This window comes from Geotrypetes seraphini, chromosome 11 (assembly GCF_902459505.1).
Source record: "Geotrypetes seraphini chromosome 11, aGeoSer1.1, whole genome shotgun sequence".
Classification (NCBI taxonomy): domain Eukaryota; kingdom Metazoa; phylum Chordata; class Amphibia; order Gymnophiona; family Dermophiidae; genus Geotrypetes; species Geotrypetes seraphini.
In genome coordinates this window covers 99,673,971-99,694,563 of record NC_047094.1, presented here as the reverse complement: position 1 = coordinate 99,694,563, position 20,593 = coordinate 99,673,971, and the positions used below count along the sequence as shown (strand labels likewise).

Below are 20,593 nucleotides of genomic sequence, written 5' to 3'. Positions count from 1 at the left end.
ATGCAATTTCCTGTCTTTGCGGAAATGACGATTCCCTCTTGTTTGTCTGCTTAGATTATATATTACACACTTTTGCCTTACCACTGGTATCCGGGTCCACTGGTGCAGTAAAGAAATGAGACTGTAGTATAACACAAGAAGTATTAAAGGATTTAGGAAGGTCGGCCACTTTAATCCAGGATGCATCTTCAGTTTCCACGATTCCGTGACATTGGTCTTAACAAAAGCAGTCATACCAAAGAGCCTGCCAAAACAGAGAAAACCAAAGTAATCAAGTCTGGTTCCAAGTCCCAGTGCTTACCCAGTCCCAAGTTACCCAGTGCAAGAAAGAAACTTCCTGGATCATCCTGGTTTTACAATTTGGATCCCAGTGCATTGCGGTATTCCAGTCTCTGCTCCCACCATTTGAACAACACTACAGGTGGTCTAACCTCCCTCTGGGCCAATTTGCATTTTGTTACCACCCCTAGTGCTGCTATTGCTTCTGTAATGAACGTAGAGTTTGAGGCTTGATTTCAGCCACAACCATAATTTGGGGTGGGCATAGGGGGTGGCGTTCCCCAAATATTGCCAATGCTAAAGCTGATGTGTTCCCCCACTGCCAATATAACATAACATAATATAGTGCTTATTGACTGTGTAACCAGAAGTTCAACGCAGTTTACAAAAAGTTATAAAAGTAAACATGTTACATGAAATAAGACGATTCGTTAAACAGTCAAATATTTAGAAAAAAGATAGGTCTTCAATTGTTTTCTAAAATGGCCATAGGAATGGGTAGTAAGCAACAATATTTGGAATTCGTTGTCATGAAGAGCAGCCTGAGAAGTCAAAGTATGATTCAGAAATTTCTTTCTCCTGCAACCCAGGACAGATGGAAAATTAAACAAAGGATGAGTTCTTCTACTATGTCTGTATGATGCTAAAGAAAATCTATTGACTAAGTACCATAAAAAGCCTTGTAACAGAAACAGCCTAGTTTAAACATAAGAACATAAGAACATAAGCAGTGCCTCTGCTGGGTCAGACCAGAGGTCCATCATGCTCAGCAGTCCACTTACGCAGCGGCCCATCAGGTCCAGGACCTGTATAGTAATCCTCTATCTATACCCTTCTATCCCCTTTTCCTTCAGGAAATTATCTAATCCCTTCTTGAACCCCAATACCGTACTCTGTCCTATCACACACCTCTGGAAGCGCATTCCAGGTGTCCACCACCCTTTGGGTGAAGAAGAACTTCCTAGCATTGGTTCTGAATCTGTACCCTTTTAATTTTTCCGAATGCCCTCTCATTCTTGTAGTTTTCGAAAGTTTGAAGAATCTGTTCCTCTCCAAACTTTCGAAAACTACAAGAATGAGAGGGCATTCGGAAAAATTAAAAGGGTACAGATTCAGAACCAATGCTAGGAAGTTTTTCTTCACCCAAAGGGTGGTGGACACCTGGAATGCGCTTATTTATTTATTTATTCATTCAATTTTCTTTTTTTTTTTTTTGTAAATAATTTTTATTAAGAAAGCAGTCAAAACAAACAACAAGGTCCGAACAGAGGACCAAAGACCTGGTATAGGAGAAGAGTAAAACAGTGGGATATACAAATGCCATATAACAATTTTCTATACCGTTCTCCCAGGGGATCTCAGAACGATTTACATTAATTTATTCAGGTACTCAAGCATGTTTCCCTGTCTGTCCAAGTGAGCTCACAATCTATCTAATGTACCCGGGCCTCCATTGGCAGCCAATGCAATTCACGATAAAAGGGTGTAACATGATCAAATTTCTTCAGGCCATAAATCATTCTGACCGCTGTATTCTGTATTATTGGAAGTCTTGCTAATTCTTTCTTGGTGACTGTCAGATAGATAATATTACAATAATCGAGAAGACTCAGTAGTAACGATTGAACCAGTCATCTAAAAGCAGTAAATTCAAAATAAGGTCTAATTGTTCGCAATTTCCTTAATATGAAGTGGCATTTACGCACTACAGCATCTATCTGAGCATGCATTGTAAGATGCTGGTCTAAAATAACTCCCAAAATTTTATTCGTTGGATGAATTATATACCGAGTTGAATTTATACTAATAGAAGGTTCAGAAGAAATATTACTAGCAGTCGCCACGAAAAACTTTGTTTTGCCAGAGTTTAGTTTGAGTTTAAATTTTTGCATCCAGGAATCCATCTGTTTCATTACCATTTCAAATTTAGTGGTAATCTGGGATAGGGCTGAAGTAAAAGGTATGACAATATGACTTCTTTACCCTTTGCTGGTAAGATTATTGCAGGAACTAGACAAATAGGGCTTTTTGCTCCATCTTCTTTCCATATTATGAGAAACTTGCTGCTCTGAAATCAATGTCAGCGTAAATGAAGCATGAAAATTGATCAAATCTTGCTCCCATGTGGTATAAACATATATTAAAAGATAAGAGGTTGATACTATATTTGATGGTACTTTATTGCTACAGAAAGTAATTGCCAATATTTTCGAGATGATCATTTTTTTTCAGAAACCAAAAACATTTGTCATTTGCTCTGCATTAATTGCTCCACTTGAATAAGAAACATCTGTCTCTCTCTACCTCTGTTTGCTTTTATTTCTCTTTCTATCCTTTTCTTCTCCCCCCAGCCATCCTCAACCCCCGGCTCCTCATCTCCTCTCTGCAGAAATGACTTGAAGTATTCTGACTCATTCATGTTAATACATATGTAAAGGGATAGGGGTTAGTAAAATTTAATAAATATTCAGTGTATGACAGCTTGTTAGCAGCAAGAGTGAGTGCTTCAGAGGATCCCTGGCTCTGGTAGCAATTTGTGGCTGCAGGAGGATCTCTGTCCCTGTAAGTAGCAGTGTATGCAGGGCCCAATTACAGAACATTTCAAAAATATATATGGGATGACTTATGTACTATACTATTAGGCCCAGATTCTATAAATGGCATCTGGAATTAGGCGTCTAGATCAAGGCACCCAACTTAATTATTCAGTTTAGCTTAATCGGTGCCATTAATTGAAAAGTCCCACAACGGAACAGGAGATGCCACCTTCGCAAGGTAGAAAGACATGAAAAACAGTAAAGGTGACATGTGATGCTCAGTTCCTTTATTTTATTAAGACTCGACATGCATGTGTACTTTATTTTATTGATTAAGACTTGACACCTTTGCAATTTGCATTTTGAATTTGTACGCTTGTTTGATATTGATGTTTGTATAACATTGGGTCAATTTTTGTCATTTCATTTTTTAAGACGCCTGAAGCAGGCCATAGTGGCAGAAACACATATGTATCGAGCCTTAATCAATAAAATAAAGGAACTGAGCATCTCAGGTTGCCTTTACTGTTTTTCTTGTATTAATTGAAAAGTGCCATTAAAAAACAACTAAAAATTAGACTCATTATTGACCAAATTTATATGGAAAGAGAAAACTCCAAGAATAGCATTAAAGAAATTGAAATTTTCAATTGACAAAGGTGGTATAGGTCTCCCCAATTTTGGGGGAACATCATTATGCATTTCGCCTATCTCAAGCCATTATGTGGTTTCATCAAGATTGTATTGATAATTTGCCTAGATGGTTATGCTTAGAAACCTCACTAATACATCCTTTTCCCATTAAATTACTTCCTTTCATAGACAGTTAACTTATAACAGTGAAAAATGACTGTTGAAATTTACTTCAATTGTTTTACATGATTTTTATAAGAGGCTGAATGGTATAATAGTTCCTTTAAATTTGAGAATACTTTTGCTTTTGGAACAGTTAAAATCACATCACATATGGTCACTTTCCCAATTTGTTACTGGTGGAAATGTAATTACATACAACAATTTCTCATTAATATACAGTTTATCTTGTATTGACCAAACTAATTGGTTGCAAAATTAAGGAGCATTTCTTAAGGATTACGTCTGCTAATGGCTACGGAACTGAGAATAGGAACTTTTTATAGTTCACCCAGTTCATTCTTTTGGGTAATAAAAATGCCTCAAAAATCTATAAAGAATTTGTGAAGATTGTGCTCATCTTAATTTATAACAATTTTTATTTAAAGAATCAAACAATCAATACAATAAGATAATACAAAAATACATTCAATACAATAAGAATCACAATAATAATATTTCATACAAATGTATATCATTCCTTCAAATTAAATCTTTTGAGCACTTCTGGGAATCTGAATTTAATATGTCTGTGCAAATATGGACTGGAAATGTTGGTGGAAAAAAAAGTAGCCTATCCTACTCAATCTGCTTCAGTTTCTCAATCTACATTCTTCATTATGCATAAAGCATATTGGACCCCAGATAAACTTGCTCGTACCATTAAAAAAAAAGATTCTTCAAATATATGTTGGCTCTGTACAAGTTTACCTGGTACACTTCCTCATTTGATATTTTTTTGTCCAAATGTTCGTTTATATTGGCATTCTATTTGGAATAGAATTCAATCTAACTTTTCTATAGAACCACCAGTTCCAAATATCATATAGATCCATTATACTGCGTTCACTCAATCCAGATATTATACTTCCAGAGGCTTATATAAAATTGTTTAATATAATGATTGCTTTAGCAGTTCATCTTACAGTTTCTCATTGGATGGATAATTCATTACTTAATTTTTCTGAATGGTGGAATTATTTGTGCTCAATCAGAAAATATGAAGAAATTTTAGCTATCAAAAATAATGCATCTTTTTTCTTTCATAAGATATGGGCGCCGTTAATTATTGAGGTAGTATTTAAGTGCCTGAGTAATATAATTTCTTAATGGTAGTGTTTTACAGCACGTATTGAATCTAGGTTAACTCATTGTATTGGTGGATATAATTACTTGTTTGTTTGTTTGTTTGTGGGTATACATAAAACTAATAAAGAAATTTGCAAAAGAACAATTAAAAAAAGTAATTAGCTGGTAGGTGCTTACCAGAAAATAGGCGCGGTTAGGGGCAGATTTGGAGTGGATTTTGGGCATGGTTTGACTTGGGCAGCGATTCTATCAATAGCGCCTAATTGATGATTGACAATTGCTCTCGATGGCGCCTAGAACTTAAGTACCATTTATAAAATCAGGGTCTAAGTGCTCATGTTATATGACTGGCAAATGGGATATAAATATGGCAGACTGGATGGGCCAATTTGGAGGTTTTTTGCCATCATCTATGACAGTGCCTGAATATGCATGAGGTAGATTTGCATGCCTGTCACCTCCATTAAGCAAATGTCTCTCATGCATATTAATTTCTTGGATGAATTGGATACCATCTGCTTTTGGAGTGTAATATTTTGAATGAATTGGACACCCTCGTTTTTTGATATTTATTGGATACATGCCATATAAAACTTGACAACATAGGATATCGTTCAATGGTTGCTGCTATACCCGTTTGGATGGGTGAACATTTTTGGAGAACACAAGAATTGCAGCTGCTGGGTCAGACCAATGGTCCATCATACCCAGCAGTCCACTCACGCGGCGGCCCTCTGGTCAAAGACCAGCGCCCTAACTGAGACTAGCCCTACCTGTGTACATTCCGGTTCAGCAGGAACTTGTCTAAATTCATCTTGAATCCCTGGAGTGTGTTTTCCCCTATGACAGACTCCAGAAAAGTGTTCCAGTTTTCTACCACTCTCTGGGTGAAGAAGAACTTCCTTATGTTCGTACGGAATCTATCCCCTTTCAATTTTAGAGAGTGAAAGGGGAAATAAGGACAACAAATATGAATTCATTACTCTGGCCTGGAATGCCAAGGTCCTATCCAAAATTTTTTTGTAGCGGCATGCTTTTACTGAGGGAAAAGAAAATCAACTTGGTCTTCGGATGTTTTTATTAATAGTATAAAATCTAAAATGGGAAGAAAGATAAGATGGTGATAAACCAAATAAAATCTTTAAGCAAATACAGCCAAATTTGAATAATACTCTAGCTTCGAATGGCAACCAGTGACGTTTTTTGTACTATAAGCTGACATGATCATGTTTTTTAAGATTAAAAATCAGATGAACTGCTGTATTTTGTATTATTCTTAATCGACCGATTGTTTTTTTTTAATAAGAACCTAAGTAAATAATGTTGCAATAATCTAATACTGAAAGAATTGACGATTTGACCAAAATTTTAAAAGACATAGGGCTCCTTTTACTAAGCTGCGATAGCGTTTCAGCACGCGCTGAATTGCCGTGCACGCTGGATCTTAACGCCAGCATTGAGCATATTTATTGGGTGAATGAACTGGGGTGGTTCTGTGGTGGGGGGTAGATTTTGTATTATTGATGAGATTTATAAATGTTAAGTATGATATGAAATAAACTGATGATAATTTTATTATGAAAAATAATTGATTATTTAATTGTAGACAGAGCTTTTATTGAGTAACTAGTTTTTTAGCCCGTTACATTAATGGGTGCTAGCAGCCCTTCTCCCTTACTTATACCTCCTCCCTGTCCAGCAGCTTCCCCCCCCCCAATTCCCTGCTCCCCCTATCCAGCAGTAGCCCTTCTCCCTTACTTGTACCTTCCCCACTGTCCATTAGAAACCCTTGTCCCTTACCTGCAAACCATGCAACCTTGGGGTTTTTGGTAGGCCGGGCCACCTTACATTTTAGAAGTCCCCCACCCCATTCCCTGTGCAGCAGGGCAGCAGTATTTATTTTCTTTTCTGGCCAGCTCCCTTGCCAAATTTCAAAGCTGCGGGCAGCGGCGACTCCTCGACTGATCTACGCTTACAACGGCCACACGCTCGCGGTCTGGCTTGCTCCCTTACTAAATCTTTTCGGGGTGGCGGCTCCTCTTGCATCTGGCCCTATATCCAAAGCTTCTCTGAAGGCTGGCTCCCATGAAAATGTTATTTTTCTGTTCAAAGCTGCGGTGGCAGCTTCTCTCAAGAGGCGCACCAGAGTCGGAAGCCTTGCCTCTGAAGTTGTGACGTCAGAGAGGTTTCCGACGCTGGTGTGGCTCATGAGAGAAGCTGCCGCTGCAGCTTTAAACAGAAAAATAACATTTTCATCGGAGCCAGCCTTCGGAGAAGCTTTGGACACAGGGCCGGATGCAAAAGGAGCCGCCACCGCGAAAAACTTTATTAAGGGAGCCAGCCAGACCGTGAATGCGGGGCCGTTGTAAGCTTGCATACGCACTCTTGCCGGCCACGGACCTGCTGATCACAGATCATGGAACACGCAGGTAAGAGTGCGCATGCACGACGAGGGTTTTATTATAGTAGATATTTATGCATATTAATTAGGGATACTCTAAAAATCACCAGTCTACAACATGTTGAGGTATTATGAGGCTAGAGTCTTGTAACATAACCAAAGGTGTAACATGAATCTGTTATAAACACAGTCATACATGCAGGGTTTGCAAGCAAAAGGAAAATTCTTTATTGTTATGACTTAGTATGTGAACCCTTGTTTCTTCACAGGCTTTAGTCCAGTACTAATAGAGTCTCTTTATTTTTCTCTGGCTCTTCATATATCACTGTCAACACTCTCTTCCTAGGGCTAGCTCCCAGCCTAGCCTAATATAGTGACTTGTAACACCTTATTGGGTTCCCTTCTGGGCGTACTCCAAAAGCAAGTATTTTCTGAATACAGTTCAAGGTTACCTCTTACCTTAGTTGTCTTCTCACAAACACTCTTGAGCCACACTACTTCCCTGATCATCTCCTCAGGTACTATCACTCAGCTTCAACTGGAGCCATTTTTTCTCAGGTCCGCCCTCCGGGAAGAAGGTTACCAGAAGTTTGGGAAAACCCAGACATGTCGTCTTTTTAGGGGACTGTCCAAGTACCTGGAGGGATTTCCAAAACCCAGCAATTTGTCTGGGTTTTGGAAGGCCCCGAGCTCGGGACCGCATCTGGAGGGCATCTGCGTATACGCGGATGACAACGTGAAGGAGAAGGGGAAGGAGACGCGAGGTTTGTGCAGGGTAGGGCCAGATGTCTTCTTTTTTAAAATAAGAAATCTGGTAACCCTATCCTGGAAGCTTCTTCCCGGAGACCTCTTGCCTCAGGGCCTCTCTTTCTCCACACTGACTCAGCCAGAACATTTAACTCCAGCCTGGTTTGAGCCCCACCCCTCTGACTCAACAGATTTTTCCCACTACTGTAAGGTGGCTTACTCCTGGCATCTATGAGCTAGCAACCCCTGCTGTAGGCCACCTTAATTGCAATATCAGTAAGGACGTGTTCTTCATTATACCACCCACTCCCTCACACAGTACTATGAGACAGAAGAAGATGACATTTAGTTGGTTGACATTGGGAACTTCTTTTGAATTATTGCAGATATCATCATCACTATTCCTTACCTGGCATAAATGTCATCAGGAGGGACCAGATCCTGAAAATAAGGCAGCTGATAGAGATAAATGCCAGCCAGATGACATGCACTGAAAATTGAAGTCATCACGCACAGGCTACTGAAGACAAGCAGGCTGACACTGCGCCGGCAGGCCCACCAGGAGCACAGTCCCAGGAATGTGAAAAAATAGATGGAAGAGGTCACTGAAGGCAAAGTTATACCTGTGTGGGAAGACAATAACCAAGAAGGCTTCAGTTTCTTATTGGTGCATTGCTTAACAAGGTGAATGGCTTCAAAAGCAATTGCATAATACCTGACAAGCCCATAAGAAGCGTCGCCACCACTTTCCCTGCGGTTGTGAAGAGGGCTTCAAATATGACCTTCAAACCGGCTATGACGCTTGCGATTTTAAGAATCAGCTTTGGCTTTGTGTCACTCGTCTCTCTTCCCAAGACATCATCGGTAGAGCATTCGGTTTCCTCCTCACTCTCTTCCGATTCTGTTTCCGTTTCCTGCTCAAATATTACTCAAGTAAGTGACTCAGATTCTCTGAAACATGTACTCTTCATTCAAGTTGTCCTTTCATTTTGATTTGGGAGAGGAGGCTAGGGGCCCTTGTCTTAACCTGCTCTATCTCTCTTTCATTTTCCATCTTTTTCTATGATCTGTGCCCTCCAATGGCTTTTCCTCATCTTCTACATCAAAGTTGACTGTTACAGCCATATAAACATGCTCTCCATATGCTACATCCTTGTGAATGATGCAAGTGTGTGAGGTCTGAACAGAGAAAATGTCTTCAATTAGGCTGGAAGACACTGCTGCTCTGGGGTGTGCTGGAATAATACTGTACCCCACAAGTCCAATTCAGTGGAAGCTGTAACATGGTAGATTCAGCAACCATCAGTAATCCTCAAAGGCAATAAGAGCTGGATGTGATTATCCTGGTTTTCCAGTAATGGAGCTCATGATATTAAACCCTACATAAAATCAGTCATGTTGAGTCAGACCAAAGTCCATCAAGCCCAGCATCCTATTTCTGACAGTGGCCAGCCTAGATCACAAAGCAAATCCAAAAAAATAGATCAAATTTCTTATAGCTCATTTCAACGGATAAGGGGCGGCTTTCTCAAGTTTATCTGACTAATAAATGATAAAGGGGACAGAACATCTTCTATATGAAGACAGGTTAGGACCCTTCAGCCATAAGGAAATAACTGAAAAGGGATTTGAAAGCAGTTTATAAAACCATGATCAGGGTACATAAAATATGGTTGCTTAGCTACATAAACATTTAACTACATATGCATCATCATACTGGAACAGACCAACGGTCCACCAAGCCCAGTCTCCTGTTTCCAACAGAGGTCACAAGCACTTGTCAGGATCCTAAAAGTGTTTAATAGATTCCATGTTGCATATCCCAAGAATAAACAATGGATTTTCCCAAATACATAATGGTATGATGGGGTGTATGCCCCATCACGTGAGAGGGATTCTCCTTCACTAATGCTGCTATTACATCAGTGGACAGCAGAGGGCACTGGTTCATTGAGGTGGTAGTTAGGCTATCCTCCAGGTGCTGCCTGAGACAGAGGGGTGGGAGGGGTATATCTGTTCCAGAGTGGAGTCTGAGAGAAGACGTTCACTGGGAGCGGTGTCCCGGTGAGAGCAGAGGCTCAGAGGCAAGAGGTCTCTAGGAGAGAGCCTGAGGGAGAGGCCCTGGAAGGAAGGAAGTGGCCCTAGAGTTTGGGTTTCCCTTGCTTGTGTGGATGGAAGTCATGAAAAGTCAGCTAAGGTAGGACAAGCTGTACTTTGGATATAAGAATCCTGGTTAAAGGGTCTGGAGAGAGCCAGACTTGTGGTTATGAAACCTGCAAGAAGCTATATATATTGAGAGTCTGGAATAGGGTTACCAGATTTTACATCAGTAAAATCCGGACCCTCTAGACCCGCCCTCCAGGCCCGCCCAGTTCCACCCATCCCTGCCCCATTACACCCTAGCTCTGCCCCCCAGCCACACCCCACTGCCTGTTCGTTGGGCAGGAAGGCATCTGTGCATGCGCGGATGCGACTCAAGGATGTCACCACACTGCATTCGTACATGCGCAGACGCCCCCTCCCAATGCGATTTCTTTTCAAAACTCAGTGCCGGGTTTTGAAAAGCTATCTGGGCACCCGGACATGTCCTCAGATAGATAGAAATACTGTCCAAACAAATAGAATTCACTATCAGCATTGGCTTTATCTTGATTTTTAAACCCCAAGCTATAATCTCCCCTCTATGAGCGCTGAAGCTTTTACTGCAGTGGCCAGCAATAAAAAAAAACCTAACACGGTTTGATAAAAGGGGGCCTATATCAGTTTGTATCTTTATTACTACTATACTTAAGGATTCCTTTTACTAAATGGAGCTAGAGGTTTTTAGCGTGGGCCGGCAACGTGAATGTTCCAACGCTCACAGAATTCCTACAAGTGTCCTCGCTGGCCCACGCTAAAAACGTCTTGTTAATTAGGCTATTCTGCACCAGAGGAGAAAGAATAAAATTTTAAAAACATATAAAAATGAATGATAAACCAACCCTAAGCATGATTTGCAAAGGCAAATAAAGTTGACATACTATAATATATAAATAAGCTAGCCAAACTCATATTAGTGCAGTTTTAGTACCTGAGCTTAGACAGTGGAACAGTTTATCAGAAGGTACATTCTCAAGCAGATATGAAGTTGAAAATTTTTGATAGCTCATTTATTAGTTGAAGCCTTATCTGTTATCGTTTAATTTATCCGTCTATATGTAGTTTTGAGATTAGCTGATATATGTGTATTTCAGTTTGGATTTTAGGTTGTCAATAGGGAAACAGCATAAAGACCTAAGCCCAAGAGCCAATTTAACAGAGGGCTGGGCCAGCTTACCTTGAGCCTCGGTGGTGTCTAGGTTTGAAGTTTCTGGAGCCTGGCACTAAGTCTGGAAGTGGGGGGGGGGGGGGGATTTGGTGGGAGGGGGATTAGCATTAAAAGACCTTGATTTGCAGGTTTATGGTAAAAATTGCTGTTAGTCGTGGATTCTGTCATGCAAATCTGCTAGGCAGTATAGGAACGACAGAATATCTGGATACTTAAGACAGCCTCTACGAGACGCAGGGCTTTTGCTGCTCCTCGGAGGAGGATTTCCCCTCCCACCCTCTGTTTTGGTTTGGATTTCATTATGAGCAAGAAACAGCGTTATTCACATTGGCAAATGTAACCCAGTCTCGGACCAGAGGTCATGGCCTGAAGCTGAGAGGGGACACGGCCAAGACAAACGTCAGAAAGTTCTGCTTCACACAGCGAGTGGTGAACGCCTGGAACTCTCTCCCGAAAGAGCTGGTGGAGGAAACCACCGATCTAGGATTTAAGGGAAAATTGGACGCACATCTTCTTGCAGAAGACATTGAGGGATACGAGTGACATTGTATTCGCCAGGGTGTGCCTGGCTGGGCCTCCGCGTGTGCGGAACGCCGGACTAGATGGACCCCGGGTCTGATCCGGTGCAGGCATTTCTTATGTTCTTATGTTATGTTATGTATTAGGTTCCTTTCCAGTTTCTGTTCTAGGACTGTTGCTGGAGGTTATCAGTCGCCACAGCAGACACTTGAGCTGGAGGGGGGGGGGGTTGGTTCTTATGGGATGACCCCTTAAAAGAAGAACAGATTAAGATCAGCTTCTTAATATGGGTCAAGTAAACTGAAAAAAACAGGCATGGGGGTTCTTGCCTGCTGCTTAAGACCAAGCTATCTAAGGCGGGAGTGAAATGAAGATGATATGCGTTGATATTAATTAGCATAATCTTATGCTCAGCTGCCAAGATGAGTGGCTAGGAGGAGGTTACAATAATTCAGTTTTGTAATAGAGAATGACACGGTGACAAAATTCATCATCGTTCCCATCCCCGCGGATAACCGCGGGAAATAATCCCATGTTATTTTCTAGTGTCTATTTCAACCTCAGTCCTTCTACACCAACATTCTTCAAAGCAAAGCTTGCGGGTCAGTGGCTGAGCCCATTCATACTCTGATTCTTATGAGAGCCAAGGATAATGAAGCCATTGTGACATCACTGATGTGATTGGCTCTTAGGTACTTTTGGAATGAGGCATTATGACATCACAATATCTGTTCTGGATACCAGAGACTGTCATTCTGTAGTGTCTGTTTCAACCTCAGTCCTTCTACACCAGCATTCTTCAGAGCAAAGCTTGTGGGTCAGTGGTTGTGGCCATTCATACTCTGATTCTTCCCTCTCTCCTTAAAGAATAACATGAAGATGGTTTCCCGCGGTTATCTGCGGGGACGGGAACGGTGATGAATTTTGTCACCGTGTCATTCTCTATTTTGTAACTCAGGTTACTGAACTGACTTGTTGCAATAAGTTATGACAAAGTTATCAATAAATGAAGCTGCAGCCTTTTTGTTACTTCCAACTCGGAGTAATGTCACTGTAATTTATGTACAAGTTTTGGGAGGATTGTAGATAGGTGGGTTGGGGGAACTTGGATCGTAGGTAAGCTGGACCCAGCTCCAAGGGTTAATGTTTTTTAATCAGTCGTAGCAGTTTATATACAAGTAAATAAAATAAGTTCAAGCCAGCTTTATGATAACTGGTCTTCTCCCCTCTCACCTCATGCATGCATCCTTCCCGGCTGCACCTACCTCTTCATCCCCATCCTCATGGTCTTTAGCATAAAGCGCCATTTGCGGTGCACTCAACTTTACCATCCTTTTACAAAGCCGGCGAATGAAGATGCCTGTGAAAAACACTCCAATGTCTGGAACCAAGAGACGGATAATGTTTCCAGCATCAACCTGACTCAGTCTGCAGGGAGTGAATGCAACAGACAGAGCAGGTCAGCTTCTTAGTGATTAAACAGATAGAAGTCAACAAAAGAAATACAGTAAAACCTTGGATTGCAAGTAACTTGGTTTGCAAGCATTTTGCAAGACAAGCAAAACATTTTATTAGATGTTAACTTGATATACAAGCAATGTCTTGCAATACAAGTACATACAGTATACACACATCACAACTGAGCCGATGGTTCTTCTCTCTCTGACGTTGCAAGAGTGTTCTAAATGTGTGAGGTCGTATAGTGTTTTTTGTATTAAAGTTTTTGGGTTGTGGAACGAATTGTCTGAGTTCCCATTATTTCCTATGGGGAAATTTGCTTTGATATACGATTGCTTTGGATTACAAGCACGCTTCTGGAACGAATTATGCTTGCAAACCAAGGCTTTACTGTATACGACTAGCTCCATGGTATTCACTTCCAGTCCTGGAAGGCCACAGAAGGGTCAAATTTTCAGGCTCTCTCTAGTGAAGAGGCATCATAGAGATTTCATACAATGGAAGCAGTGCGCAAGTCAGATTTTCAGGATACCTCAAGTGAATATTCCTAAGGTGGGTACCTTAGGAATATTCACTTGAGGTATCCTGAAAATCTGACTTGTTTGTAGTCCTTAAACACTGCAATGAACACTAGATGCTGCCTTTTCCTAGGAGCAGGGACCGTCTATAAATGTCAAAATGTACAGCGCTGCATACGCCTTTCCAGCGCTATATAAGTGATAAGTAGAAGCAGTGCACCCTTGTTGTGTGACTCATAGATTATTACAAAACTAATAGTGTAGGGGGTTGTTAAAAATTATTGGCCCCCAGGTGTCAAATATACTAGGTACGTGGATGGGGTGGGAGAGTAGGAAAAATACGGAAGCTTTGTTTTATGAAACACTGGGATTCCGTTTAGTCTTCACAGTAACCAGAAACTACAAACATAAAACAGACCTACAACATATAGAACGTACATATTTCAACTTCCATTTCATACTTTTAGAGGGTAATTTTATAACAGATTACATCTGTGTGATGACCAAGTATGCACTTGTATTTTAAAAAATGAACAACACAGGTATCTATGGGGCCTTTTCCTAAAGTGCATTAAGCACTTAGGGGTAAATTCTATATATGGTGCCTGAAAAAAATGTTTGAGATGAGGTTGCATGATAAGCAATAGAGGCACTATAATTCCTACCACGTCTCTGGAACAAACTACCTACCCGCATAAGGTATTTGGTCTACTGAACTTCAGGAAGGCAATTAAAAACACTCACCTCTTCCCGTGACCTTCCATGAGAGTGCGCCAACCCTAATTCCCCAGACCTTTTGACCAGTGGCGTAGCGAGGGCAAGAAGCACCCAAGGCGGTGGCACCCCTCCACCCCACCCCTGCCACTTGTGTGCACTCTTTCCCTACCCCGTACCTCTTTCAACTCCCCTGGCATGAGCAGCATCACCACCAACTCACTGCCTTCATTGGCATCGGCTCTCTCTCTGATGTCACTTCCTTGGTGCGGGACCCGGAAGTGACATCAGAGGGAGACCCAACAAGGCAGCACATTGGTGATGCTGCTTGTGCCAGGGAATTGAATCAGGAAGTTGTATAGCCCTAAAAAATCTTACAATAACTATAGGCAGTTCCATTCACAGAGGTCAGGACATGCATCTAAAGGGCAGGGAACTGCTAGAGGACCCAGAGACAAGTGCCCTCAGAAACAGTATCAGACCATGCCACAAAAGTTCCAGCCTGCTTTTTGAAGAACTTCCACAACTCGAGACACCGGTAGGAGCCATCTGAAGTTTTTTCTCAATACTTGGCAAACAATTAATACAGACTCTTGGGTGCTCAAGATAATCGAAAGAGATTACAAAATCAATTTCCAATCTGCATCTCCAGTGCGTTCCCTTGTACATGGAGTGGTGCATTAAACCCAACTGTTACAATTACAACTTGAGATTCAATGGCTTCTTTTCATCAGAGCAATAGAGCCCATTCCATTGGAGCAACACAGGAGGAGATTTTACTCAAAATAAGAACATAAGAACATAAGAAGTTGCCTCCACTGGGTCAGACCGAGGTCCATCTCGCCCAGCGGTCCGCTTCCGCGGCGGCCCATCAGGTCCGCGACCTGTGAAGTGGTTTCTGCCTACTTCTAAAACCTACCTCAAGTTATATCTGTACCCCTCTATCCCCTTATCCTCCAGGAACCTATCCAAACCCTCCTTGAACCCCTGTACAGAGTTCTGGCCTATCACATTCTCCGGAAGCGCGTTCCATGTGTCCACCACCCTCTGGGTAAAAAAGAACTTCCTAGCATTTGTTCTAAACCTATCCCCTTTCAATTTCTCCGAGTGACCCCTATGCTTGTGGCTCCCCACAGTTTGAAAAATCTGTCCTTATTCACTTTCTCTATGCCCTTAAGGATTTTGAAGGTTTCTATCATGTCCCCTCTAAGTCTCCTCTTCTCCAGGGAGAACAGCCCCAGCATTTTTAACCTGTCAGCGTATGAAAAATTTTCCATACCATTTATTAGTTTAGTTGCCCTCCTCTGCACTCCCTCGAGTATCGCCATGTCCTTCTTGAGGTACGGTGACCAGTATTGAACACAGTACTCAAGGTGCGGGCGCACCATTGCGCGATACAGCGGCATGATGACTCCTGGTTGTAATACCTTTTTTGATGATGCCCAGCATTCTGTTTGCTTTCTTTGAGGCTGTCGCACATTGCGCCGATGGTTTCAGTGATGTGTCGACCATCACCCCCAGGTCCCTTTCAAGGTTACTCACCCCTAGCAGTGTTCCCCCCATTTTGTAGCTGAACATCAGGTTCTTTTTCCCTACATGCATGACCTTGCATTTCTCTACGTTAAAACTCATTTGCCACTTTTTTGCCCAGTCTTCCAGTTTCGTTAGGTCCCTTTGCAGGTCTTCACAGTCTTCCGTGTTTCTAACCCTGCTGCAGAGTTTGGTGTCATCAGCAAATTTGATAACCTCACATTTTGTCCCTGCCTCCAGATTGTTAATAAATATATTGAACAGTAGAGGTCCCAGCACTGACCCCTGTGGAACTCCGCTCGTGACCCATTGCCAGTCTGAGTATTGGCCTTTTACTCCAACCCTCTGCTTCCTGCCTGCCAACCAGTGTTTGATCCATCGGTAGATATCCCCTCCCACCCCGTGGTTCCACAGCTTCCTAAGCAGCCTTTCATGTGGCACCTTGTCGAAAGCCTTTTGAAAATCGAGGTAAATGATGTCGATGGGTTCCCCATTGTCCACCCAGACGAAAAGTATTTTTTTTTTTTTTTTTTTTGAGTTAGTTAGAGTTTGAGTTAGAGTTTGCTGCTGGGCTGCCTGTGCTTCTGGCTCCTTCTCTAGGCTCCTTCGCAAAGGCGCTCTCGCTAAGGCGAGCGCCTTTGCCGCTCACCTTCGCCGCGTGCCGAACAGCCGCGAGCCGTTGGCTCCCTTGCTTTTAAGGGGGAGCCCGGGCTCCAAGACGACCTCCGACGCTGTGGGGGTGGGCGGAGCTTCCTCTCGCCGTTACCCAATCAGCCTTCTGCCCCTCCTCGCCGGCTTCCGCCCCTCTCTGTCTCTCCTCCGCTTGGCCCGGCTGCCTGCCTGTATCCCCTCAGCTTCCCGGTCCGCGCTGCAGGACAGAAATAGAAAGCAAAAAAAGTAAACAAGGTACTCTCGAGCCGCCGCTGAGTTCTGCCTCGTGCTCGGGCTCCCTTACTTTTAAGGGGGAGCCCGGGCTCCGAGACGACCTCCGACGCTGTGGGGGTGGGCGGAGCTTCCTCTCGCCGCTACCCAATCAGCCTTCTGCCCCTCCTCGCCGGCTTCCGCCCCTCTCTGTCTCTCCTCCGCTTGGCCCGGCTGCCTGCCTGTATCCCCTCAGCTTCCCGGTCCGTGCTGCAGGACAGAAATAGAAAGCAAAAAAAGTAAACAAGGTACTCTCGAGCCGCCGCCGAGTTCTGCCTTGTGCTCGGGCTCCCTTGCTTTTAAGGGGGAGCCCGGGCTCCGAGACGACCTCCGACGCTGTGGGGGTGGGCGGAGCTTCCTCTCGCCGCTACCCAATCAGCCTTCTGCCCCTCCTCGCCGGCTTCCGCCCCTCTCTGTCTCTCCTCCGCTTGGCCCGGCTGCCTGCCTGTATCCCCTCAGCTTCCCGGTCCGCGCTGCAGGACAGAAATAGAAAGCAAAAAAAGTAAACAAGGTACTTCCTCATCCCAAGAAAGACTGGAGGATTTTGATCAATTCTGGATCTTCAGATGCTCAACAAATATATGAGAAAAGAAAGATTTTGAATGCTTTGATATCCTCCATAATTCTCCTCATAGAACAAGAATCATGGATCTTGTCTCTTGACCTCAGAGATGCATAGCTACATATCCCAATCTGTCAAGCTCATTGCAGGTTCCTCAGATTCACGTTCAACAGGATGCACTACCAATACAAAGTTCTCCCTTTCAGCTTGTCGTCAGCTCCCAGAGTATTCACCAAATGTGTTATCATAATAGTGGTGCATATTTGTCAATAAGGGCTGCTGATATTTCCATACTTGGATGATTGGCTAATTTCTGCTTCATCTTCAAACCTAAATTGCCAAGCATTAGAAAAAAATTACAGACCTTCTCCTTCATCTGGGATTCTTAATACATCTTCAGAAATCACAATCCCAGGTTAGCGTATGGAATTCATAGGAACATACATAGACACAATGAAGGCAATGGTCTACCTTCCTTATCAGAGAGCCCAAGAGTTTCAACACATTATTCAGAAATTGTGACCCAGACAGATGATAACAGCTCGCACAATTCTGGTGCTCCTGGGCCATATGGCAGCAACTGTCCAAGTACTTAGCTCGGTTAAATAGGTACCCTCTTTCAATGGTTCTTAAATGGACAGATGGGATCAGTATCTTCAACCTTTGTCTACTCCAATAACACACCACAAATTCTCGAAGATCTGCAGTAGTGGTTCAATTGAAACAATCTCACCATTGGACTGTCATTCAATCCTCCATAACATACCATAACAATTACAATGGATGCATCCAAATAGGATTCGGGAGCTCATACAGACAAGTGACCAACACAGGGTCTCTGGCATCCATCTCTTGCCAACAGGAGTATCAACGTCCTGGAACTTCGAGCAGTCAAATTAGCTATACAAGCTATCCAGACATACCTTTGTGGTCATGTAATCAGACTACGCACAGACAACCAAGTGGCCATGTACTATGTAAACAAGCAAAAGGGCACGGGGGTCTCAACTTTTGTGTCAAGAAGCCATTCAAATCTAGAAGATAGTCATCAACATACAGGCTTACTTAACAACCATATATCTTCCAGGAAAGGACAACTGCATTGTTGACAAGCTCAGCAGGAAATTAGCTGTCCCAAATGGTAATTAAAGACCACAATTACTCTAAATCTTTTCCAATGATGGGGAATGCCTCCTATAAATCTATTTGCATCCCCACAGAACAACAAAAACAGCAAATTATGTTCAAAGCTAGATGCTCCCAACAGAGTAGCAGAGGATGCATTTCAAATGTCATGGAGTGCCCATTTTCTGTACACATATCCTCCAATTCCACTTATCAACAAGACTTTACAAAAGGCAAAGAAAGACAATGTGAATCTCATTCTCATTGTTCCTTATTGGTCCAGACAGGCATGGCTCCCAGTACTCCTCAACAGGGATCAACAACCCCCATACTTTCATCCCAACCTTGAGTCTCTCAATTTAGCAGCATGGCTTCTTCAGCTTCAATAACTTCTACAGAAATATTTATGCCACAAGTACTCCACATCTTTATGGCATCAAGAGCAGAGTCCACAAAGTATTCTTACACTTCTAAATGGAAAAGATTTAGTGTTTTTTGTGGGACTCATGTCTCTCCTATAACATCCACCATATCTCATGTACTTCAGTGCTACGACCCAGGCAAAGTCGACCAATGGCTGAGAACGCTGTCCGGTGGCGTCATGAAGGGGGCAGGATAGAGCCAGATCGGGAGGGAGTTCCTTAAAGGACGCTTTTGCCACTCCCACCGGCTTCTTAGCCTTTTTTGAACTGTAGCAGTGGCGTACCAAGGGTGGGGGGGTGTCAAAAAAATGATGGGCCCTGGGTGTCACATAACCTAGGTACACCACTGGCTAAGAAGAAAAAAATTTAAACAAAATTTAAATCGAATCAGGTTGGGCAGAACCTGCTCGAAAAGGCCAAAACCCCTTTCATTTCAGAATTAGATATTAATGCCACCAAATACCCTATACAGTCCGATCTTAAACTCCTAGGAGTGATGATAGACAGATGCTGCACTATGCAGGTCCAAATTAATAAGACTACCCAGAAAGCTACTCTGAGTTGAACACTGGAAAATAATTAAGACTAAAGGGGAAATAGATCATGTCTCCTTCTGGTACAAAATTTATACAGCTTTAGATTTTACAGTGACTAATTCAAATAAGATGCTTGATCATTGGGATGGTTTAATTAAAAGTACACTGGATGATATAGCTCCTGTTAAGAAAAAAATCTATAAGATCCAATAAATTACTGATGAACTGAGAAAGGATAAACAAGAATGTAGACAATTAGAGAGCTTGGCAAAAAGATAATACAATGCAGCTAAATTAAATTGGAAACTGGCAATGACACCTTATAAATTGCATCTTTCTGAAGTAAAAAAGAATTTCTAGGCCTCAGAAATAGGAATAGGTAAAAGTACAATGCAATGAAGACAGTGTTCAGAATTACAATGTTAAAATCAACATTAATCATTTATGAAGCTGCGTTAGCATTTTATATCGCCGGCCATGGCAGTTAAAGCTCCGACGTTCATAGAATTCCTACGAGTGTTGGAACTTTGTTCCATAATCATTTATCATCTGTTCCTTCCTCTATATTATATTCTGGTACAGTATTAAGGGCCTGTTTTACAAAGCCGCACTAGCGGCTGCCGTGCAGCAACACCTCCGAAGCCCTTTAAATCTCTATGGGCTTCGGGGCCGTTACCGCGCAGCAGTCACTAGCGCGGCTTTGTAAAACAGGCCCTAAGGGCTCCTTTTAAGAGGCCGTGCTAGCGGTTTAAGGCGCATAATAGTGCGTGCTAAACCGCCAGCCGTGCTAGCCGCTACCGCCTCCTCTTGAGCAGGCGGTTAGTTTTTCGGCCAGCGCGGGGGTTAGCGCGTGATGAAAAGTCACGTGCGTTAAACCCGCTAGCGCGGCTTTGTAAAAGGGAGCCCGAAGTGTTGATAAAACTTTTTAAAAAGTCAGGCATTTTCCTAGACTCCGATCTCACATATGAGGATCAGATTGCTAATTTATGGAGAAAGACATTTATATATTACGAGATAGCTTAGTTTAGATTGGTAAAAACTTATTTCTTTGATCATCATTTTGCTCTTTTAGTTCA

General features: G+C 42.5%; 1 protein-coding gene across 6 annotated transcripts in view; it reads right to left on the bottom strand.

The window, feature by feature from the left end:
* LOC117369215 (piezo-type mechanosensitive ion channel component 2-like) overlaps positions 1–20,593 on the bottom strand; it is a 209,942-nt gene that overhangs the window by 167,218 nt on the left and 22,131 nt on the right. For all 6 annotated transcript variants that reach the window (XM_033963416.1, XM_033963420.1, XM_033963419.1 and 3 more), the window contains exons 5-8: positions 12,997–13,159; positions 8,621–8,819; positions 8,315–8,528; positions 82–244 (exon numbers count right to left, since the gene is read on the bottom strand). In XM_033963416.1, the coding sequence (XP_033819307.1) occupies positions 82–244; positions 8,315–8,528; positions 8,621–8,819; positions 12,997–13,159 (739 nt within the window). The remainder of the gene's footprint in view (positions 1–81; positions 245–8,314; positions 8,529–8,620; positions 8,820–12,996; positions 13,160–20,593) is intronic.